Below are 23395 nucleotides of genomic sequence, written 5' to 3'. Positions count from 1 at the left end.
TGACCTTAAATTGGCTGTTTTCTTGAACTCCAGGGCCCGTGAGGGGTGTGCAGATGGTATTGAAAGGCCAACAGCTCCATCGGATCATCAGGCACCCCTGCAGTTTGATCCTCAGCCTAGACCATGACCTGGAAGGGGCAGGGAGCAGGCACTCTCGGGATTTTCCAGTACATCTTGGAGATCAGCAAGATGTACCTGTCCCCCACAGACCAGAGAAAGGTACAATTCCACAGAGAGAACGGCTCCAGGGTCCTGTTAGACTTCACTGCCCAGGATCATGGGGTGTATCACATCATCCTTGTTTTCGAATCCCTCCATAGCCTCTCACCTCCCTACCTCTAACCTCCACCAGCCCCTACAACCCTCCCTATCTCTGTAGCCTCATTCAGGCCCTACAACTCTCCCTATCTCTGTAACCTCCTCCAGCCCCTACAACCCTCCCTATCACTGTAACCTCCTCCAGCCCCTACAACCCTTCCTATTTCTGTAGCCTCATCCAGCCCCTGTAGCCCTCCCTATTTCTGTAACCTCCTTCAGCCCCTACAACCCTCCCTATCTCTGTAGCCTCATCCAAGCCCTACAACCCTCCCTATCTCTGTAACCTCCTCGAGCCCCGACAACCCTCCCTATCTCTGTAACCTCCTCCAGCACCTACAACCCTCCCTATGTCTGTTACCTCCTCCAGTCCCTATAACCATCCCTATCACCATAACCTCCTTCAACACCTACAACCCTCCCTATGTCTGTAACCTCCTCCAGTCCCTATAACCCCTCCCTATCTCTGTAACCTCCTCCAGCCCTCCCTATCTCTGGTGACCTCCGACAGGCCATATGCTCACTTGTCGAGATAAAGCTATCCGGTAGGACAATTACTACCTGGATCAGCTTGTTGCTCACTGTGTATCATGCAAGATCGTTGGGCCAAGGACCACCACTTTTGGACCCGAAATGTGCCTGGTCCACCCCCGATTACCCGGGAAAAGCAAAGTATCTCAAAAATTTGAGCAATAGGTTAAGCAAGCTGTTTCATGCTGCTTCTGTGCTGTGGCTATGTGAGTGGCATTTTTCACTAACAGGATGCGACTGTCAGTCAAAATAAATGTGCTGCCTACCACACAATTGAGCAACATGCGTTTTGAATTCAATTCATTGTGCCCCTGGGTGCTAAATTCACAGTTTGTGGAGATTGTAACATTTAAGGTACAGGGTGGTCCAATGCTTGTCACATTGGTTCCTGCCTCATAACAAGGGTGGGGCCCTCTGGGAGTGTTTCGATAGGTCAGCAGATCAGGTCAAGAGTCAATGAATATCTCTCCTTGAAGCAGTCAGTTTGAGGGAGTCGGCCAGCCAAGAAGTGTCACAGACACCCCCGACAGTACCCTCCTCACTCCTCGATAGTACTCTACTCACCCCCCGACAGTGCCCTCCTCCTTCCCTCGCCCCCCCGACAGTGCCCTCTCCCCCCGACAGCGCCTTCTCTCCCCCCGACAGTGCTCTCCTCCCTCCCCGCCCCCCCGACAGCGCCCTCCTCGCACCCCTCACCCTTGACAGTACTCTCCTCCCTCCCTCACTTCTGATAGTGCTCTCCTCCCTCCCTCACCCTTGACAGTACTCTCCTCCCTCCCTCACTTCCCGACAGTGTTCTCCAGCCTCCCCCACCCAGACCATATTCTCCCCCCTCCCTCACCCCCTGACACTGTTCACTTCCCTTCACCACCCTGTGGGGTGATTACAAAAATGATGAGACCCTTCCCCCACCCCCCGGCAGTCCTCAAATAATGTTGATGCTTCTGACATCAGCTGGACATGAGCCAGGGATTCCAGAAGCTGAGGGGGTCCAGGAGAGTATGAGCTCTGTTCAGGACGGGTGCTGGTGGGCGCGGGCACTGTCCAAAGTGCAGGGAAGGGTGAGCGCTGTGGTGGGTTGGGGGGGCTGCGATCATTGCTGTGGGCTCTGGAGTGTCAAAGTAAATCTGTGGAAAAACCAGGGTCGGTATGGGGCAAATAGCCCGAGTCTGCCTGGTTCCGGCCAATCACAGAGCAAACCGGACAGGGTTAAACCGACAACTGGAAGTTTGAACTTGCTGCGTAAATACTAGGGACGTGTTTACGAGGAGATCCATGGTAACTTTTGGGGTGCCCCTGGTCTCTGACTATCCGGAGACTGGAAGATCTGGGCCCATATTCCTTTGGTTATTTGCAACAGGCAGAGCACACACCATACGCAACCAGCCCATGCTTGCAAAACCCAAAACAAATTGTCTGCTGTTAGGTGCAATGCTGTGATCGGACAGCACCTAATGAACAATTCTGAGTGTGCTAATAGCGACACTAACAACCTGTTTAAGATAATCAGTCACGTGGCTCATTTATACGTGCTCAAAGCAACATACATTCATATACAGGGACCCATTCTCTGCAAACAAAAGGAATCTGTTCAAGCCTTGCACCTTTTTTTGAATTACTCAGGGACTTGAGGACCCTGTTGCTACCTCCACCACAATGCCCCAACCAATCAGCAGCCTTTCGTCCCGCGCTATAAACTGTGGAGATCATTTGAAATTTGACATTCTTGTGTTTGTCCCGCTTAGAGCAAGATGAAAAGCTCCAGCAAACCGTCTCTCTTTTTCAGAAACACTCGAGGGGTAGCAGACAAGATAAAAGACACAGACACACACGAGCAGGAGCAGTTTACAAAGTGCGTTATTTCTCATGTAGAACTCCAGAAATTATCTGATTCCAGTCAACGCAGAGATATGAAGGGAGAGGTCACCAAGGGAGGGGCCAAAACCTAATTCACAGTTCAAAAATAGCCGCGGGGAGGGGCGGGGCCGGTGGTTGGGGGGGAGAGATGGGAGGGCATCCCAACCTCTCGACATTCCTTCCAATCACGAGACGCGTGAGGTAGTGCGGGGTCAGGAGGAGGATCGATCATACCTCCGCTGACGAGGGCGTGAAATAAAAAACCGAGGGGTGGGGAGGTGAACTACAGTAGAGAGGGAAGGTGGAGGGGGCAGTGATCACAGGCGGGGAAAGCGGGGATTTTAGGGATCTGCAGGAGTTTTCTTCTGGTCCATTAGTAAGTATAGTTCTCGGTGTACAGCGAGTAGTTGGCAGCGATATTAGTGTCTCCTGATGGAGAATACTCCCCCTTGGAAGCCAGGCTGTTAATCTGCGTTGAGAGAAAGAAAAAACGCAAACGCCATTTAGACACGGTCCCTAACTTAATATCACATATATTAGTTCTGGAGGCTGGGTGTCTTTGGGGACGCTCGCTAACTTTGGATCAAGGGACCTGATCCAATAGGCGCCAGCGATGGCTGACACGTGCCACACTCTCAACTCTAAGTCACAGGTTTCTGGGTTCCAGGCCCACTCCAGGGCCTGAGCACAAAACTGCAGCCAGACACTCGAGTGCAGTACTGAGGGAGTGCCGCCCTGTCGGAGGGTCGGGGCTGAGGGAGCGCCGCCCTGTCGGAGGGTCGGGGCTGAGGGAGCGCCGCCCTGCCGGAGGGTCGGGGCTGAGGGAGCGCCGCCCTGTCAGAGGGGCAGTACTGACGGGCTGCTGCATTACCTGGGAGTGGGGTCAGTGGTTCAGGAGCGCTGCACTGTTGGAGGGAACCATTCTCCAGGATGACCGTTGTACCGAGCCACACATCTGGGTGTGGGGCAGTGGAAACCATCCCGACAGCCGCAATCTCAACTATCACTGACTCTGGCACCGCGCATCAGGCCAACATTGAATGTTTCTCTTCTTCCTCTTCACTCCCCCACCCCTTCCCTGCCCTTCCCTCTCCCCCCCACCCCCCCACCCCCAAACAACCCCATCTTCCCTCTTCACCCACCTTCGCTCTCTTCCCATAAGCCTCTTGTGCCAGGGCTGCGTTGTCCTCCTTCCCGGCCCAGGCCACGAGGGCCGAAGCCTGCAGGGCCCGGCCGAAAGAGAAGCTCAGCTTCCAGGGCTTGCGGAGGGGGCAGAGGTTGATGGCGTTGAGGTTGACAGACGCCTCCTCCTCGCTCTGACCCCCAGACAGGAAGCAGATACCTGAGAGAGAGAGAGAGAGAGAGAGAGAGAGAGAGAGAGAGAGAGCAGGAGAACATTCAATCGATTGTAACACCAGAACCAGTGTTTGTAAAATACCTTAGAGAGCGAGGGAGAGGGGGGCAAAGCAAGAGGGCAGGCGGGGGGCAGGGGGTGGGGGGTGCAGAGAGAGAGAGAGAACTGGAGTCATAGGGGTCTACAGCACAGATAAGGGCCCTTCGGCCCATCGAGTCTGCGCCAGTCAAACAAGCGCTTAACTATTCTAATCCCATTTTCCAGCACTAGGCCCTTAGCCTCGTCTGCCGTGGCATCGCAAGTGCACATCCAAATACTCCTTAAATGTTATGGAGGGAGGAAGAGAAGCTAGAGAGAGCCAGGAGGGAAGGGGGGTGGGGGTAAGAGGTGAGAGAGAGGGGGAAGAGGAGAGAAAGAGACTCAGAGCACGAGTTGGAAATTGAGCAGCAAAGCACAAGACGGGGAGAGAGACAGAGAGAGAGATAGAGGGAGAACAGAACACAAGATAGGGAGAGAGAGAGAGAGAGAGAGAGAGAGAGGAAAGAGAGAGAGAGGGAGAGAGAGCCACTAAGACTGAGAAAGAGAGGGAGAGAGTGAACGACAGAATGCAAGAGAGGAAGACAGAGAGAGCGAGGGTGATAGACAAAACGCAAGAGAGGAAGAAAGAGAGGCAGGAAAAGGGAAAAAGAGAAGGAAAGAAGAGAGAGAGGGACAAAACGCAAGATAGGGAGAGAGGCAGAGAGAGAGAGAAACAGCTGGGCAGAGTACGGGATAGAAAGACAGGGACAGAAAGCGAGAAAAAGAGAGAGAGGGAGGAGGGAGCAGGCGGAGAGAAGGGGGAGACAGACAGACAGACAGACAGACAGACAGACAGACAGACAGACAGACAGACAGACAGACAGACAGACAGACAGACAGACAGACAGACAGACAGACAGACAGACAGACAGACAGACAGTCTTGTGCTCTCACCAGGCACTGCCACAGGGACAGTGCGACGTAGGGCAGTGACAGTTGCCATGCCGACCTCTTCGGGGCTGAACTTTTTGGTGCAGCAGTGTCCAGCGGTCACCATGTTGGGTTTGAGCAGCGTCCCCTCCAGGTAAACATGATGGTCATTCAGGGCCTTGTAACAGGCAGCAAGAACCTGGGAAATGGACAGAGAAACCACCGGCTGGTTAATCTGGGACAGGGAGAGATCCCCCCAGCCCAGGGCAGGACCTGGACCGCCCGCCTCCCAACCCCAGGAACAGCCCCCTCCCAACCCCAGGACCGCCCCCCTCCCAATCCCAGGAACAGCCCCCTCCAATCCCAGGATTTCCCCCCTCCCAACCCCAGGATCGCCCGCCTCCAATCCCAGGAACAGCCCCCTCCCAATCCCAGGAACAGCCCCCTCCCAATCCCAGGAACAGCCCCCTCCCAATCCCAGGAACAGCCCCCTCCCAATCCCAGGAACAGCCCCCTCCCAATCCCAGGAACAGCCCCCTCCCAATCCAGGATTTCCCCCTTCCCAATCTGGGGATCACGCCCATCCCAATCCCAGGATCAGCCCCTTCACAATCCAGGGGTCACAGAGCCCAGACCCAGGATCATCGTCATCCCAATCCCAGGATCACTCCCAACCCAATGCCAGGGTCAGCCCCTTCCCCAATCCTGGGATCATCCTCATCCCAATCCCAGAGGGGTTGGCCCCATCTCCCATCCCAGAATTACCTCCTACCCCCGTGTCGGAATGAATCCCTTTCCCAATCCCGGGATCATCTCTCCCCGCCCTCTCCCTGCGTCCCCCCACTGCCCTCTCCCTGCGTCCCCCCGCCCCTCTCCCACAGTCCCCCCCCCTCTCCCACAGTCCCCCCCCCACCCCCTCTCCCACAGTCCCCCCCACCCCCTCTCCCACAGTCCCCCCCCACCCCCTCTCCCACAGTCCCCCCCCACCCCCTCTCCCACAGTCCCCCCCCACCCCCTCTCCCACAGTCCCCCCCACCCCCTCTCCCACAGTCCCCCCCCCACCCCCTCTCCCACAGTCCCCCCCCACCCCCTCTCCCACAGTCCCCCCCACCCCCTCTCCCACAGTCCCCCCCACCCCCTCTCCCACAGTCCCCCCCCCCCCCACTCTCCCACAGTCCCCCCCCACCACTCTCCCTCAGTTCCCCCCCCCCCTCTCCCACAGTCCCCCCCCCCCCACTCTCCCACAGTCCCCCCCCACCACTCTCCCTCAGTTCCCCCCCCCCACTCTCCCACAGTCCCCCCCCTCCACTCTCCCACAGTCCCCCCCACCCCCTCTCCCACAGTCCCCCCCCGCCTCTCCCTCTCCCACAGTCTCCTCTCCCTCTCCCACAGTCCCCCCCCCGCCTCTCCCTCTCCCACAGTCCCCGCCCCCCACTCTCCCACAGTCCCTCCCGCCTCCTCTCCCTCTCCCACAGTCTCCTCTCCCTCTCCCACAGTCTCCTCTCCCTCTCCCACAGTCCCCCCCCCGCCTCTCCCTCTCCCACAGTCCCCGCCCCCCACTCTCCCACAGTCCCTCCCGCCTCCTCTCCCTCTCCCACAGTCTCCTCTCCCTCTCCCACAGTCTCCTCTCCCTCTCCCACAGTCTCCTCTCCCTCTCCCACAGTCCCCCCCCCACTCTCCCACAGTCCCCCCCCCCAACTCTCCCACAGTCCCTCCCGCCTCTCCCTCTCCCACAGTCCCCCCCCCCAACTCTCCCACAGTCCCTCCCGCCTCTCCCTCTCCCACAGTCCCCCCCGCCTCGCCCTCTCCCACAGTCCCCCCCGCCTCGCCCTCTCCCACAGTCCCCCCCGCCTCGCCCTCTCCCACAGTCCCCCCCGCCTCGCCCTCTCCCACAGTCCCCCCGCCTCGCCCTCTCCCAGAGACCCCTCCCCTCGCCCTCTCCCAGAGTCCCCCTCCCCTCGCCCTCCCCCAGAGTCTCCTCCCCTCGCCCTCCCCAGAGTCTCCTCCCCTCGCCCTCCCCCAGAGTCTCCTCCCCTCGCCCTCCCCCAGAGTCTCCTCCCTTCGCCCTCCCCCAGAGTCTCCTCCCCTCGCCCTCCCCCAGAGTCTCCTCCCCTCGCCCTCCCCCAGAGTCTCCTCCCCTCGCCCTCCCCCAGAGTCTCCTCCCCTCGCCCTCCCCCAGAGTCTCCTCCCCTCGCCCTCCCCCAGAGTCTCCTCCCCTCGCCCTCCCCCAGAGTCTCCTCCCTTCGCCCTATCCCAGAGTCTCCTCCCCCGCCCTATCCCAGAGTCTCCTCCCCCGCCCTATCCCAGAGTCTCCTCCCCCGCCCTATCCCAGAGTCCTCCCTCGCCCTATCCCAGAGTCCTCCCTCGTCCTATCCCAGAGTCCCTCCCCTCGCCCTATCCCAGAGTCCTCTCCGCCCAATCAGAAGGCAGCCCTGCGGTGCCGCCCTCCCAGAGTGGACGGTGGGTGAGGGTCACCTTCTCGGTCACGTGTTGGCAGCGCTGGAGGTCGTGACTCCCGTCCGTCAGAATCTCCGGCTCCACAACGGGCACCAGGCCTTGCTGCAGGGAAGCAGAAAGTGGGTGAGTGCAGCCGGGGCCCAGACAGTATCCCCGAGAGACTCGGCCCTCAACAACAACAACAACAGCAGCCTGCATTCATATAGCGCCTTCAACATGGTAAACCACCCTCAGAAGCTCCAGAGACAGAAAGTTCATGAGATGTGGACATCTCTGGGAACCTTGGCACTTGGTGCCCATCCCCAGTTGCCCCTTGAGGAGGCGGTGGTGAGCCATTGTGAACCATTGTGGTATTCCCAGCCCCGAAGAGCTTTTCTGTAGCAGCTCGGTCCGATTGAGTGACTTGCCCGGCCATTTCGGAGGACAGTTGAGAATCAACCACGTCGCTGTGGGTCTGGAGTCATGTGTAGGCCAGACCCGGTAAGGACGGCAGATTTCCCTCCCCTAAAGGGGCATTAACGAACTGGATGGATTTTTGCAACAATCTAGGCAGTGTCAAGCTCGTTCAGGGGAGGCGCTGGAGTAGTGGGATTGTCACTGGGCTGGTAATCCGGAAAGCCAGGGGTAATGCTCTGGGGACCTGGGTTCCAATCCCACCAGAGCAGATGGTGGAGTTTGAACCCTATAAAAATCTGGAATTAAAAAGTCTAATGATGACCGTGAACCCATTGCCGATTGTCTTAAAACCCATCGGGTTCACTAATGCCCCTTTAGGGAGGGAAATCTGCCGCCCTTACCCGGTCTGGCCTACATGTGACTCCAGACCCACAGCAATGCGCTTGACTCTTAAATACTCTCCAAACAAGGGCGATTGGGGATGGGCAATAAATGGTGTCTGAGCCAGTGAGGCCCACATCCCATGGATGAATAAAAAATATATTAACGAGACCAGCATTTTTATTTCAGATTTACTCAGTAACTGAACTCAAACTCCTCCAACTGCAATGGCGGGAGTTGAACTCATGTTGTGAAGATACAAAGAGTCTGCAAAGGGATATAGACAGGTCAAGTGAGGGGGCAAAAATTTGGCAGATGGAGTCTGGGGAAATGTGAGGCTGTCCACTGGCAGGAAAGCAGAAGCAGAATATTATTTAAATGGAGAAATTATGCAGAATTCTGTGGTGCAGAGGGATCTGGGTGTCCTTATACACAAATCACTAAAAAGTTAGCATTTTTCAAATTCTTTCACGGGATGTGGGCTTCGCTGGGATGTGGGCTTCGCTGGCTGGGCCAGCATTTATTGTCCATCCCTAATTGCCCTTGAGAAGGTGGTGGTGAGCTGCCTTCTTGAACCGCTGCAGTCCATGAGGCGTAGGTACACCCACAGTGCTGTTAGGGAGGGAGTTCCAGGATTTTGACCCAGCGACAGTGAAGGAACAGCCAATATATATCCAAGTCAGGATGGTGAGTGGCTTGGAGGGGAACTTCCAGGTGGTGGTGTTTCCCCATGTGTCTGCTGCCCTTGTAGAAAGTGATTAGGAAAGGCAAATGTAATGTTGACATCTATTACAAGAGGAATGGAGTATAATAGTAGGGAAGTCTTGCTCCAACTGTACAGGCCATTGATGAGAACATACCTGGAGTATTGTGGGCAGTTTTGGTCACCTTCCTTGAGGGGGGACATACTTGCATTGGAAGCAGTTCAGAGAGGGCCATCTGATTCCCAGGCCAAAGGGGTTTGTCTTATGAGGAGAGGTTGAGCAGGTTGGGCCCTGTGCCCATTGGAGTTTTAGAAGAATGAGAGGTGATCTTACTGAAAATTCTGAGGGGGCTTAACAGGGTATATGCTGAGAGGATGTTTCCCCTTGTGGGGGAATCCAGAACTAGGGGACACAGATTCAAAACAAGGGGTCTCCCATCGAAGGTGGAGATGAGGAGCAATTTCTTCTCCCAGAGGGTTGTTAGTCTTTGGAATTCTCTTCCACAGAGAGCAGTGGAGGCCGGGCCATTAAAGATATTCAAGGCTGAGATAGACAGGTTTTTGACCGACAAGGGTGTTGAGGGAGAGGCGGGGGGGGGTGCGGGAGAGGCGGGGCGGGAGAGGCGGGGGGGGTGCGGGAGAGGCGGGGCGGGAGAGGCGGGGGGGTGCGGGAGAGGCGGGGCGGGAGAGGCGGGGGGGTGCGGGAGGTGCGGGGCGGGAGAGGCGGGGGGGTGCGGGGCGGGAGAGGCGGGGGGGTGCGGGGCGGGAGAGGCCGGGGGGTGCGGGGCGGGAGAGGCCGGGGGGTGCGGGGCGGGAGAGGCCGGGGGGTGCGGGGCGGGAGAGGCCGGGGGGTGCGGGGCGGGAGAGGCCGGGGGGTGCGGGGCGGGAGAGGCCGGGGGGTGCGGGGCGGGAGAGGCCGGGGGGTGCGGGGCGGGAGAGGCCGGGGGGTGCGGGGCGGGAGAGGCCGGGGGGTGCGGGGCGGGAGAGGCCGGGGGGTGCGGGGCGGGAGAGGCCGGGGGGTGCGGGGCGGGAGAGGCCGGGGGGTGCGGGGCGGGAGAGGCCGGGGGGTGCGGGGCGGGAGAGGCCGGGGGGTGCGGGGCGGGAGAGGCCGGGGGGTGCGGGGCGGGAGAGGCCGGGGGGTGCGGGGCGGGAGAGGCCGGGGGGTGCGGGGCGGGAGAGGCCGGGGGGTGCGGGGCGGGAGAGGCCGGGGGGTGCGGGGCGGGAGAGGCCGGGGGGTGCGGGGCGGGAGAGGCCGGGGGGTGCGGGGCGGGAGAGGCCGGGGGGTGCGGGGCGGGAGAGGCCGGGGGGTGCGGGGCGGGAGAGGCCGGGGGGTGCGGGGCGGGAGAGGCCGGGGGGTGCGGGGCGGGAGAGGCCGGGGGGTGCGGGGCGGGAGAGGCCGGGGGGTGCGGGGCGGGAGAGGCCGGGGGGTGCGGGGCGGGAGAGGCCGGGGGGTGCGGGGCGGGAGAGGCCGGGGGGTGCGGGGCGGGAGAGGCCGGGGGGGCGGGCGGGGAGGCCGGGGGGTGCGGGGCGGGAGAGGCCGGGGGTGCGGGGCGGGAGAGGCCGGGGGGTGCGGGGCGGGAGAGGCCGGGGGGTGCGGGGCGGGAGAGGCCGGGGGGTGCGGGGCGGGAGAGGCCGGGGGGTGCGGGGCGGGAGAGGCCGGGGGGTGCGGGGCGGGAGAGGCCGGGGGGTGCGGGGCGGGAGAGGCCGGGGGGTGCGGGGCGGGAGAGGCCGGGGGGTGCGGGGCGGGAGAGGCCGGGGGGTGCGGGGCGGGAGAGGCCGGGGGGTGCGGGGCGGGAGAGGCCGGGGGGTGCGGGGCGGGAGAGGCCGGGGGGTGCGGGGCGGGAGAGGCCGGGGGGTGCGGGGCGGGAGAGGCCGGGGGGTGCGGGGCGGGAGAGGCCGGGGGGTGCGGGGCGGGAGAGGCCGGGGGGTGCGGGGCGGGAGAGGCCGGGGGGTGCGGGGCGGGAGAGGCCGGGGGGTGCGGGGCGGGAGAGGCCGGGGGGTGCGGGGCGGGAGAGGCCGGGGGGTGCGGGGCGGGAGAGGCCGGGGGGTGCGGGGCGGGAGAGGCCGGGGGGTGCGGGGCGGGAGAGGCCGGGGGGTGCGGGGCGGGAGAGGCCGGGGGGTGCGGGGCGGGAGAGGCCGGGGGGTGCGGGGCGGGAGAGGCCGGGGGGTGCGGGGCGGGAGAGGCCGGGGGGTGCGGGGCGGGAGAGGCCGGGGGGTGCGGGGCGGGAGAGGCCGGGGGGTGCGGGGCGGGAGAGGCCGGGGGGTGCGGGGCGGGAGAGGCCGGGGGGTGCGGGGCGGGAGAGGCCGGGGGGTGCGGGGCGGGAGAGGCCGGGGGGTGCGGGGCGGGAGAGGCCGGGGGGTGCGGGGCGGGAGAGGCCGGGGGGTGCGGGGCGGGAGAGGCCGGGGGGTGCGGGGCGGGAGAGGCCGGGGGGTGCGGGGCGGGAGAGGCCGGGGGGTGCGGGGCGGGAGAGGCCGGGGGGTGCGGGGCGGGAGAGGCCGGGGGGTGCGGGGCGGGAGAGGCCGGGGGGTGCGGGGCGGGAGAGGCCGGGGGGTGCGGGGCGGGAGAGGCCGGGGGGTGCGGGGCGGGAGAGGCCGGGGGGTGCGGGGCGGGAGAGGCCGGGGGGTGCGGGGCGGGAGAGGCCGGGGGGTGCGGGGCGGGAGAGGCCGGGGGGTGCGGGGCGGGAGAGGCCGGGGGGTGCGGGGCGGGAGAGGCCGGGGGGTGCGGGGCGGGAGAGGCCGGGGGGTGCGGGGCGGGAGAGGCCGGGGGGTGCGGGGCGGGAGAGGCCGGGGGTGCGGGGCGGGAGAGGCCGGGGGGTGCGGGGCGGGAGAGGCCGGGGGGTGCGGGGCGGGAGAGGCCGGGGGGTGCGGGGCGGGAGAGGCCGGGGGGTGCGGGGCGGGAGAGGCCGGGGGGTGCGGGGCGGGAGAGGCCGGGGGGTGCGGGGCGGGAGAGGCCGGGGGGTGCGGGGCGGGAGAGGCCGGGGGGTGCGGGGCGGGAGAGGCCGGGGGGTGCGGGGCGGGAGAGGCCGGGGGGTGCGGGGCGGGAGAGGCCGGGGGGTGCGGGGCGGGAGAGGCCGGGGGGTGCGGGGCGGGAGAGGCCGGGGGGTGCGGGGCGGGAGAGGCCGGGGGGTGCGGGGCGGGAGAGGCCGGGGGGTGCGGGGCGGGAGAGGCCGGGGGGTGCGGGGCGGGAGAGGCCGGGGGGTGCGGGGCGGGAGAGGCCGGGGGGTGCGGGGCGGGAGAGGCGGGGGGGTGCGGGGCGGGAGAGGCGGGGGGGTGCGGGGCGGGAGAGGCAGGGGGGTGCGGGGCGGGAGAGGTGGGGGGTTGTGGGATGGGAGAGAGAGGCGGGAGAGAGAGAGAGAGAGAAAGGACAGAGAAGGTCCCTCACAGGCAGAGACAAGAGAATTTATAATGGGGAATAAGGAAATGGCAGAGAAATTAAACAAATACTTTGTGTCTGTCTTCATGGAGGAAGATACCAAAAAACCCTCCCTGAATCATTGTGGATTTGATGTGGGTGTCGCTGGCAAGGCCAGCATTTGCTGCCCATCCCTAATTGCCCCTGAGTGGCTTGCTCAGCCACTTCAGAGGGCATTTAAGAGTCAACCACATTGCTGTGCGGCTGGAGTCACATGTAGACCCGACCAGGTAAGGACGGCAGATTTCCTTCCCTAAAGGGGCATCAGTGAACCAGATGGGCTTTCTTCCTCCTCTTCCCACTCTCTCTCTCTCCCCCTTCTCTCTCTCTTCCCCTCTATCCATTGGTTTTCTCTATATCGGGAAGGAACCACCGAGACCTCCGACTCCTCCCTTCTCTCTATTTTGTTTTTGGGTTGTGATTTCGCTGCGTTGTGAGCGACTCGGGCTGTGGAGCTGCTGAAGCGATTCTCGCTTTTGCATTTTGCTTCTGCGTAAACCCTTGTACCAGCGGTGAATTTCCGTCACTGACCGAGTAATGAGCGGGTACAGCGGGTGTGCCCCCCCCGGCACGCTCGCCCGCTGCCGGCCGGAGGGGCAGCCGGGCACTGGCTGGCACATACCTGCTGGCAGATGCTGGCATAACGGGCCAGCGCCCAGGCGTTCTCCTCGATGGCCAGCGACGAGGGAGCCTTGTCGGTGATCCGCAGCACGCCCCTCCACTTGGCAAAGTCGGCGCCGTCCTTCTTGTACTGGGCGCAGCGCTCTGCCAGGCCGTCCAATCCTGCCAGCACAGGGGGCACAGAGAAACAACCCGCGTCAATCGCACGCCAGAAGCAGCAGCGAGATGCTGGCACAGGGTCGGTCAGTGAGGCGGGGGGGGACAGAGGGGGTGGGGGGTGGAGGAGGGGGGTGGTTGGGGGCCAGCGAAGGGGAGTCAGAGGGTTTATGGGGTCAGCGAGGGGGATCGGAAAGAGGTCAGAGTGTGCGTAAGGGCCAGTGAGAGGTAGGAGGGTGCGTGGAGGCGGGGTCAGGAGGGGCGGGGCGGTCGGAGTGTGTGTAGGGGTCAGTGAGGGGGGTCAGAGGGTGTGTAGGGGTCAGTGAGGGGGGTCAGAGGGTGTGTAGGGGTCAGTGAGGGGGGTCAGAGGGTGTGTAGGGGTCAGTGAGGGGGGTCAGAGGGTGTGTAGGGGTCAGTGAGGGGGGTCAGAGGGTGTGTAGGGGTCAGTGAGGGGGGTCAGAGGGTGTGTAGGGGTCAGTGAGGGGGGTCAGAGGGTGTGTAGGGGTCAGTGAGGGGGGTCAGAGGGTGTGTAGGGGTCAGTGAGGGGGGTCAGAGGGTGTGTAGGGGTCAGTGAGGGGGGTCAGAGGGTGTGTAGGGGTCAGTGAGGGGGGTCAGAGGGTGTGTAGGGGTCAGTGAGGGGGGTCAGAGGGTGTTTAGGGGTCAGTGAGGGGGGTCAGAGGGTGTTTAGGGGTCAGTGATGGGGGGTCAGAGGGTGTTTAGGGGTCAGTGATGGGGGGTCAGAGGGTGTTTAGGGGTCAGTGAGGGGGGTCAGAGGGTGTTTAGGGGTCAGTGAGGGGGGTCAGAGGGTGTGTAGGGGTCAGTGAGGGGGGGTCAGAGGGTGTGTAGGGGTCAGTGAGGGGGGGTCAGAGGGTGTTTAGGGGTCAGTGAGGGGGGTCAGAGGGTGTTTAGGGGTCAGTGAGGGGGGTCAGAGGGTGTTTAGGGGTCAGTGAGGGGGGTCAGAGGGTGTTTAGGGGTCAGTGATGGGGGGTCAGAGGGTGTTTAGGGGTCAGTGAGGGGGGTCAGAGGGTGTTTAGGGGTCAGTGAGGGGGGTCAGAGGGTGTTTAGGGGTCAGTGAGGGGGGTCAGAGGGTGTGTAGGGGTCAGTGAGGGGGGTCAGAGGGTGTGTAGGGGTCAGTGAGGGGGGTCAGAGGGTGTTTAGGGGTCAGTGAGGGGGGTCAGAGGGTGTTTAGGGGTCAGTGAGGGGGGTCAGAGGGTGTTTAGGGGTCAGTGATGGGGGGTCAGAGGGTGTATAATGGATAACAATAGAGGAGCTGGTTGAGATTCGGGGTAGTTGGAGTGAGTCAATCCTCCCACCTCCACACTCACCTTGTGTTACCGTCTCTCCATCAGTCCCAGCTAATGGAACCACCCCCTTGTCCACCTACAATCAGAGGAGAGAGAGGTCAGATCAGTTAGTCCATCACAATGACCAATAACATCCATTGTGAGATCCATTAGTGGGTCCCAGCAGAGAGCCCAGGTGAGATATTCAACTAGGGGGGTGGAACACAGGAGGAGTGATCCACACCCCATATCTCCCTCCACTGTCCCCCCTCAAAACTGCACACCTTCACGTACCTTCATCCTCACGTACCCATGCACGTACCCTTGCATGCATGCACTTTTGCGCACAGGTACCCACCATCGCACGCATCCTCCCTAGTACGCACACAAGTGCGCCCTCACACACACAGCCTCGCACACACTTGCACACACCGACCCTCAAATGCACCCACCTCACACACACCCACACTCACATGCATCCACTCACCCTCACACATACACATCCTTGCATGTCTACGAGGTGTTGTGTTTTTATGTCTGGGTGGGATTTAATTACACTTTGCAGCTAAGCACACTGCAAGTTGAAGTTATCAAAAGAAGTAAGGTGTAGAAGTGTCTTTAAAATGTTAAGTAGGTAAACATGGTTGGGGTCTTAGCATGTAGGGTGTGACAGGAACTTGCATTCTTAGAGAGATGAAGGGAGGTTTGAATTTCAAAGAAGTTAATGAGAATATTGGCAACATGAAAAGTTTTACATTACGAGAAAGGTAAAAGTTCCAAAGATATATGGAAAAAATGCAATTTACATATCAAAAAGAGAGAAACATATATCAAGGTGAATAAGGCTATGTGTCAGGGAAAGCCATTGTGAGATGTGTGTGCAGTCGCCCTAATGTAGCCTCCAGCATTTGTGCATAAGCCTGCTGTCTACAGAAACCGAAGCTGGAGAAAGCCATTTGCAATTCCATTGTTAAGGGGATTGTGTCAATTTTCTGCATCTGCTAAAATCTAAAAATCTATTTCTGGACTGTTGCCTTAAAGAGGATGTAACTGGGATTCAGGTTAATAAGGAGTTTTAGGAGTTATTATAGCAGTAATTTGTAGTTCAATGTATGTGCTTGAAATCTTTTCTTTTGTTAATAAATAGCTTAAATTTAGTTTTGCTTAAATCTAAAAGTCTTGGTGGACTTATTCCTTCTGAATTCAGTGCATGCATCTCGAAATAAATAGAAGTTGCAAAACTGCTTTGATAGCGCGATCAGGTTTCCCTCGTGGATTTGATCTCCCTCAGTCCTGACCCTCCCACAGTGCGGCGCTCCCTCAGCCCTGACCCTCCCACAGTGCGGCGCTCCCACAGCCCTGACCCTCCCACAGTGCGGCGCTCCCACAGCCCTGACCCTCCCACAGTGCGGCGCTCCCTCAGCCCTGACCCTCCCACAGTGCGGCACTCCCTCAGCCCTGACCTTCCCACAGTGCGGCACTCCCTCAGCCCTGACCCTCCCACAGTGCAGCACTCCCTCAGTACTGACCCTCCCACAGTGCAGCACTCCCTCAGTACTGACCCTCCCACAGTGCAGCACTCCCTCAGCACTGACCCTCCCACAGTGCAGCACTCCCTCAGCACTGACCCTCCCACAGTGCAGCACTCCCTCAGCACTGACCCTCCCACAGTGCAGCACTCCCTCAGCACTGACCCTCCCACAGTGCAGCGCTCCCTCAGTATTGACCCTCCCACAGTGCAGCGCTCCCTCAGTACTGACCCTCCGACAGTGCAGCGCTCCCTCAGTACTGACCCTCCCACAGTGCAGCGCTCCCTCAGCACTGACCCTCCCACAGTGCAGCGCTCCCTCAGTACTGACCCTCCGACAGTGCAGCGCTCCCTCAGCGCTGACCCTCCCACAGTGCAGCGCTCCCTCAGCGCTGACCCTCCGACAGTGCTGCCATGACCTTTTGACCCTGACGTCAGCGAGTGACTGACCCAGTTGGCGCCTCTGCCTCACCTTGATCCCCACGACGATGCCCTTGTCTTTAACGAGCTGGGGGAAGGGGGTCCCATCATCACTTTTCTGGTACAGGGTTTCGTGGAAGAAGATGATCCCCCCGATACAGTCGTCAATGTCGGTGTCCGCGGTGAACAGCACCTGGCGGAAAAACCTCCGATTCTCTTCCGTGTTTTCCACATTGATGTTCTTCAGGCGTTTGCCCATTGTGCCTGAGGGGAGAGCGGAACATGGGGTCAGAGGGAGCCTTGGAGAGCCGATGAGGTAGGGAGAAGACATTGTGTTCAGCTCCCAACCCCATTCATTCCAGTTGCTGTTGACTCCATTCCCTCTCGCTGGTGGAGGAGAGACTGTTCACAAACCTGGCGCCGCATTTAATCCCGAGATGAGATTCCCACCAAACATCTGCGTCACAACTAAGACGACCTCCTCTGCCCAACTCCCTCCCTGACTCAGCTCACCCACCGCTGAAATCCTCCTTCATCCTTCGTTACCTCCCACCTCGGTGAGTAAAACACTCTCCTGGCTGCTCCCTCACATTCTATCCTCCATAAAGTCAAGCTTATCCAAAACCCTGGTGCCCCCATATCGGAGGAAGACCCGTTCACCCATCAACCCCACCCACCCCTCACTAACCTCTGCTCACTGACCAACATTGGCTCCCGATCAAACAAAGCCTCAAAATTTAACCTTTTCATTGTGGTTTTCACCTCCCCCCCTCGCTTTGTTCCCTCCCTAACTCTGTAACCTCCTCCAGCCCCTACAACCCTCCCTATCTCTGTAACCTCCTCCAGCCCCTACAACCCTCCCTATCTCTGTAACCTCCTCCAGCCCCTACAACCCTCCCTATCTCTGTAACCTCCTCCAGCCCCTACAACCCTCCCTATCTCTGTAACCTCACCCAGCCCCTACAACCCTCCCTATCTCTGTAACCTCCTCCAGTCCCTACAACACTCCCTATCTCTGTAACCTCCTCCAGCCCCTACAACCCTCCCTATCTCTGTAACCTCCTCCAGCCCCTACAACCCTCCCTATCTCTGTAACCTCCTCCAGCCCCGACAACCCTCCCTATCTCTGTAACCTCCTCCAGCCCCGACAACCCTCCCTATCTCTGTAACCTCCTCCAGCCCCGACAACCCTCGCTATCTCTGTAACCTCCTCCAGCCCCGACAACCCTCCCTATCTCTGTAACCTCCTCCAGCCCCGACAACCCTCCCTATCTCTGTAACCTCCTCCAGCCCCTACAACCCCCCTATCTCTGTAACCTCCTCCAGCCCCTACAACCCTCCCTATCTCTGTAACCTCCTCCAGCCCCTACAACCCTCCCTATCTCTGTAACCACCTCCAGCCCCTACAACCCTCCCTATCTCTGTAACCTCCTCCAGCCCCTACAACCCTCCCTATCTCTGTAACCTCCTCCAGCCCCTACAACCCTCCCTATCTCTGTAACCTCCTCCAGCCCCTACAACCCTCCCTATCTCTGTAACCTCCTCCAGCCCCTACAACCCTCCCTATCTCTGTAACCTCCTCCACACACAGTGAAATCACTATGGAAAGGAACTTTCCCACACAGACGAGTTCACACTGAAAACATTAATTTGAGGTGTCTCCAAATCTATAAGGAACACCCGAGCTGGTCTACCACAAAGCACCTCACAGATACCGTAACCACACCCCTTTTGGCCGCCCCCAACTCACCGACAGATTCATCGGCTGCAAGAATGCCCTTTCCCTGAGCAACAATCCTCTGGGCGATGCTGGAGAGTTCCGCCTTCTGTTCCGGAGTGAGTGCAAGAAACTGATGAGTCATGGTGGGAGCTGGGATGGAGGGGGAGAGAGAGAGAGAGAGAGAGACACAGAGAGAAAGGGTCAGTTAAGAGAAACAAGGGTTGACTCAGGAGCCCAGAGGAAGGCACAGCTCCCAAATGCTGGGTCTCCAATTCACCCAGAGACAGAAAGTCCTCCATTCAAGTTCAAACCTCAAACACACCACCCATAATCCCGGTCAACAGTCCAAACGCTGACAGAGTGCTGCACTGTCGGAGGGTCAGTACCGAGGGAGCGCCGCACTGTCGGAGGGCCAGCACCGAGGGGGCGCCGCACTGTCGGAGGGCCAGCACTGAGGGGGCGCCGCACTGTCGGAGGGCCAGCACTGAGGGGGCGCCGCACTGTCGGAGGGCCAGCACTGAGGGAGTGCTGCACTGTCGGAGGGTCAGTACCGAGGGAGCGCCGCACTGTCGGAGGGCCAGCACCGAGGGGGCGCCGCACTGTCGGAGGGCCAGCACTGAGGGGGCGCCGCACTGTCGGAGGGCCAGCACTGAGGGGGCGCCGCACTGTCGGAGGGCCAGCACTGAGGGGGCGCCGCACTGTCGGAGGGCCAGCACTGAGGGGGCGCCGCACTGTCGGAGGGCCAGCACTGAGGGAGTGCTGCACTGTCGGAGGGTCAGTACTGAGGAAATGCTGCACTGTCGGAGGGTCAGTACTGAGGGAGTGCTGCACTGTCGGAGGGTCAGTACTGAGGGAGTGCTGCACTGTCGGAGGGTCAGTACTGAGGGAGTGCCGCACTGTCGGAGGGTCAGTACTGAGGGAGTGCCGCACTGTCGGAGGGTCAGTACTGAGGGAGCGCCGCACTGTCGGAGGGTCAGTACTGAGGGAGTGCCGCACTGTCGGAGGGTCAGTACTGAGGGAGTGCCGCACTGTCGGAGGGCCAGCGCTGAGGGTCAGTGCTGCACAGTCGGAGGGTCAGTGCTGAGGGTCAGTGCTGCACTGTTGGAAGGTCAGTGCTGAGGGTCAATGCTGCATTGTGGTGTGTCTTTAGCAGTGTCCAATGTTAATAATTGCTAATAAGTGCTTGGCTTGTCACCAGAAGCGTGATCTCATGGTGACTCAGGGATTCGAGCTGTTGGGCAAGGTCCAGCTTGGAGGTGGAATGTGGGAGGTATATCCTGGGCTGGAGTGTAGGAGCGATTCAGTGGCAGGGAGAGTGGGGGTTGCAGTCTGCAAACAGCACTGTGGGTGTACCTACACCACATGGACTGCAGCGGCTCAAGAAGGCAGCTCACCACCACCTTCTCAAGGGGGCAATTAGGGATGGGCAATAAATGCCGGGCCCGGCCAGCGAAGCCCACATCCCGTGAATGAATAAAGTAAAAAAGACCCGGACTGAAGGTTACAATCCTGGAAGTTGTCTCTTCATCCTGATCTCTCCATAACAAGCCACAATTCTCAAGGAGGTGTGGGTGGGCGGGGTGGGTGGGAAGGTTGTGTCGGGGTGGGGGGGGAGCAGGGTGATGATCTCCGGCAGCCAGCTCACCTCCGATCAGCCCCCTGTTAATGCCCGCGGGGAGCTCTCCCACAGTTTGGGGAGCGCCGCGAGAGAGTTTCCCAAGTGTAGAATGGGAGGCACTTCAGGAATGTGGTGGGACATTGAATAATTGCCCACCTTGATCGAAGGAATGTTAAAAAAAAAAATAAGGCCAACCCATAAGAGCAGGAGGAGGCCATTTGGCCCCTCGAGCTTGCTCTGCCATCCTACTAGGTCAGGGCTGGTCTTTAACCTCAAGACGCCATTTTGCCAACCCTTTCCCCAGCTCCCTCGACATCTTTACTGGATCGAAATCCATCCATCGCCGTTTTGAACATGCTCCCGTGACTGAGCCTCCTCCACCCCCTCTGGGGTAGAGAATTCCACAGGCCCACCTCACTCCCTGTCGAGCCTCTGACCACCTATTGCATCCTTTCTCCCCTCTCCCCTCCCCTCCCCTCAGGTCTGCAGCCTGCACCATTCTGCAAGGTGACAGCGAGGCCTCTTACAGCCGCCATCGGACTTTCACCACTGCGGTCTTGAGCCCTCCCAGCAAATCCAGAGCCCATGCCAGTCCCGGCCCCATGCCAGTCCCCGGCCCCATGCCAGTCCCCGGCCCCATGCCAGTCCCCGGCCCCATGCCAGTCCCCGGCCCCATGCCAGTCCCCGGCCCCATGCCAGTCCCCGGCCCCATGCCAGTCCCCGGCCCCATGCCAGTCCCCGGCCCCATGCCAGTCCCCGGGCCCATGCCAGTCCCGGGCCCCATGCCAGTCCCGGGCCCCATGCCAGTCCCGGGCCCCATGCCAGTCCCCAGGCCCCGCTGTAGTGCCAGCTGTGGTGCACTCTCGGCCTCTGGACTTCTTTTCGTGCCTGGAGCGGGACTCGAACCCAGAACCCTGGCGTTCCAGTGCAGCCCAACCCCTCCCGCCCGGCACTGGGGGAGTGCCGCACTGCCAGAGGTGCTGACTTTCGGATGAGATGTTAAACCGAGCCGCCCTGGGGATGAAAGACCTGGCGGCACGGTCTGAAAGAGGAGCAGGGAAGTATTCTCCAGTGCCCGGGGCCTACATTTACTCCCTCAATCAACATCGGGAAAAGCAGATTATCTGGTCGCGATCACCGAACACATTGACGGGAAAGGTTCGCTGGAACGCCGATGTTAGTTGCAACGCCAGTAAAAACCGAAACAGGACCAAAAACAGCGGATAATCGCCACCCTCAAGCCACCCCCCTGGCCCCATGAGCTGATTTACATCTGAAGATAGCAGCGAGTCTGAAATGATTAACCCAGGAACGAAAATCCAGCCCCTCTGCTGCCCTCCTTGCTCTCCCCTGCAATGAGGGTGGCCTCTATGTGAGCTGCAGGGAGACCTGCCTGATCGATTGTACTGGCACACCTCCTTGGACAAACACACACACCACACACAAACCCATCGCACCCTGATCTAAAGTAAACCAACCCAAGGTTTCAGGGTTCAACTGGAGAGCGCAGAACAGACTCGGGAGTGCTGAATGCCCTCCTCCTGTTCCTGTGTGCCAGGCTCATGAGAAAATGGCCTCATCCTATTCCTATGTAACAGGCTGAATGGCCTCCCTCCCTTTCCTTCGTAACTGGCTCGAGGGGGCTGAATGGCCTCCTCCTGTTCCAGTGTGACTGACCCGAGCGGCTGAAAGGTCTCCTCCTGTTCCTGTGCCACGGGTTCAGGAGCTGAATGGGCCTCCTCCTGTTCCTGTGTAACACGCTCGATGAGCTGAATGGGCCTCCTCCTGTTCCTGTGTATCAGACTCAAGGGCTGAATGGCCTCACCCTATCTCGAAGTAACCGTCATATGGGGGGCTGAACGGCCTCCTCCTTTTCCTGTGTAACAGGCTCGAGGGGCTGAATAGCCTCCTCATGTTCCCTTGCAACAGGCTTGAGGGGGTTAGGTTTCCTGGTGGAGAGGCAGTGGGGTAGTGGTATGGTCACTGGACTAGTAATCCAGAGTCCCAGGGTAATGCTCTGGGGGCCTGGGTTCGAATTTTACCAGCAAATATCTGGAATTAAAAGTTTGATGATAACCATGAAACGATTGTCAAAAAAAAATACCACCTCATGCCCTTTAGGGAAGGAAATTTGCCAACCTTACCTGGCCTGGCCTACATGTGACTCCAGATTTGCTGCCTCTTAACTGCCCTCTGGAGTAGCCTAGCAAGCCACTCAGTTGTATCAAACTGCTAAAAAAAAACAAGTCAAGAGGCCTCCTCCTGTTGGCATGCAACAGGCTCGAGGGGTTAAACTGCCTTTTCCTATTAGTTCTGTTCACTGAGACACTGCCCCTTTTAAGACAGGAATGCAGTCAGGTGGGACCCACACTGGGCTGCTCTGTACACAAAGCACTGCTTTTAAGCTGCTTTTCAAAGCAGAAATTTATAAAAATGGTTTCCTGTTGGCCTCAAGAGGTAAGGAAATATTCAAATATTCTATCTCATTCGTGGACTCACAGGTTACACACCGTCTGAAACCAACAGAGAGATGTCAAATTTTAAAATATGTTAACGCTTTGGAGAAAATCAGAGTGTACACTTAATAATATAACTCCTTTTCTGCCATGCTTCTCACCACCACAGACACCAAAGATGCTTGTCAGCTACTGCCATGCTTCTGACATGTAATTACTGTTGTAATGCAAGAGACCTGGCAGTGAATTTGTGCACAGCAAGCTCCCACAAACAGAAATGTGACAAATGATCTTTTTTCCCTCCAGAGATGTTGCTTGAGGGATAAATATTGGCCCCAGGATACTGGGGAGGATTTTTTCCCCACTGCTTGTCTTCAACTAGTGGCCCTGGGATGTTCTACCTTAACCTGGGAGGGCAGGCAGTTTAACTTCTCATCTGAAATACTGCACTTTCAGCAGTGCAGCATTCCCTCAGTACTGACCCTCCGACAGTGCAGCACTCCCTCAGTACTGACCGTCTGACAGCACAGCACTCCCTCAGCGCTGACCCTCCGACAGTGCAGCACTCCCTCAGTACTGACCGTCTGACAGCACAGCACTCCCTCAGCGCTGACCCTCCGACAGCGCAGCGCTCCCTCAGTGCTGACCCTCCGACAGTGCAGCGCTCCCTCAGTACTGACCCTCTGACAGTGCAGCACTCCCTCAGTACTGACCCTCCGACAGTGCGGCACTCCCTCAGTACTGACCCTCCGACAGTGCGGCACTCCCTCAGTACTGACCCTCTGACAGTGCAGCACTCCCTCAGTACTGACCCTCTGACACTGCAGCACTCCCTCAGTACTGAGCCTCCGACAGTGCAGCACTCCCTCAATACTGAACATCCGCCAGTGCAGCACTCCCTCAGTACTGACCCTCTGACAGTGCACCCCAATGAGTGTTGGCGTGACTCACCTTTAGGTGCTGATGTTTCTCACTGGGGCTGTTGGCTGTCCTGACTCGCTGTCTGACAAGAGAGGAATGTGCGTCTTACTGACCTGACCCTGGGGATACTTGAATAACACAACGACTTTATTGTACATTCACGGGGTGGGTTAAAACCTACGTGTGAAAGACGGCACAAAGCCGGAGGGGGCGGTGCTCCCGGAGATCACTTCCTATTGGCCGAGAGTGGAACAAACTTTCAACCAATAGGAGAGCTCAGGCGGGGGTGGGGGGGGAGACTCGTGAAGAATGTGAGTT

General features: G+C 60.0%; 2 protein-coding genes across 2 annotated transcripts in view; one reads left to right on the top strand and one right to left on the bottom strand.

Moving 5' to 3' along the window:
* LOC144676198 (sialic acid-binding Ig-like lectin 13) overlaps positions 1–2795 on the top strand; it is a 12800-nt gene extending 10005 nt beyond the window's left edge. The window contains exon 6 of the mRNA XM_078536685.1: positions 2633–2795. Within this exon, the coding sequence (XP_078392811.1) occupies positions 2633–2795 (163 nt within the window). The remainder of the gene's footprint in view (positions 1–2632) is intronic.
* LOC144676201 (fructose-bisphosphate aldolase B-like) lies at positions 2346–23395 on the bottom strand. The gene is made up of 9 exons (XM_078536687.1): positions 23108–23395; positions 18113–18232; positions 16415–16626; positions 14457–14511; positions 12977–13137; positions 7481–7564; positions 5030–5204; positions 3846–4045; positions 2346–3172 (listed from the first exon to the last, which is right to left on the bottom strand). Exons 2-9 carry the CDS (start codon positions 18222–18224, stop codon positions 3077–3079), a joined length of 1095 nt encoding a protein of 364 aa, XP_078392813.1. The 5' UTR covers positions 18225–18232; positions 23108–23395; the 3' UTR covers positions 2346–3076.

Source organism: Cetorhinus maximus, unplaced genomic scaffold, assembly GCF_964194155.1.
Source record: "Cetorhinus maximus unplaced genomic scaffold, sCetMax3.hap1.1 HAP1_SCAFFOLD_1418, whole genome shotgun sequence".
Lineage (NCBI taxonomy): Eukaryota > Metazoa > Chordata > Chondrichthyes > Lamniformes > Cetorhinidae > Cetorhinus > Cetorhinus maximus.
The sequence above is the reverse complement of the archived record's forward strand: the minus strand, read 5'-3'. Positions and strand labels throughout refer to the sequence as shown.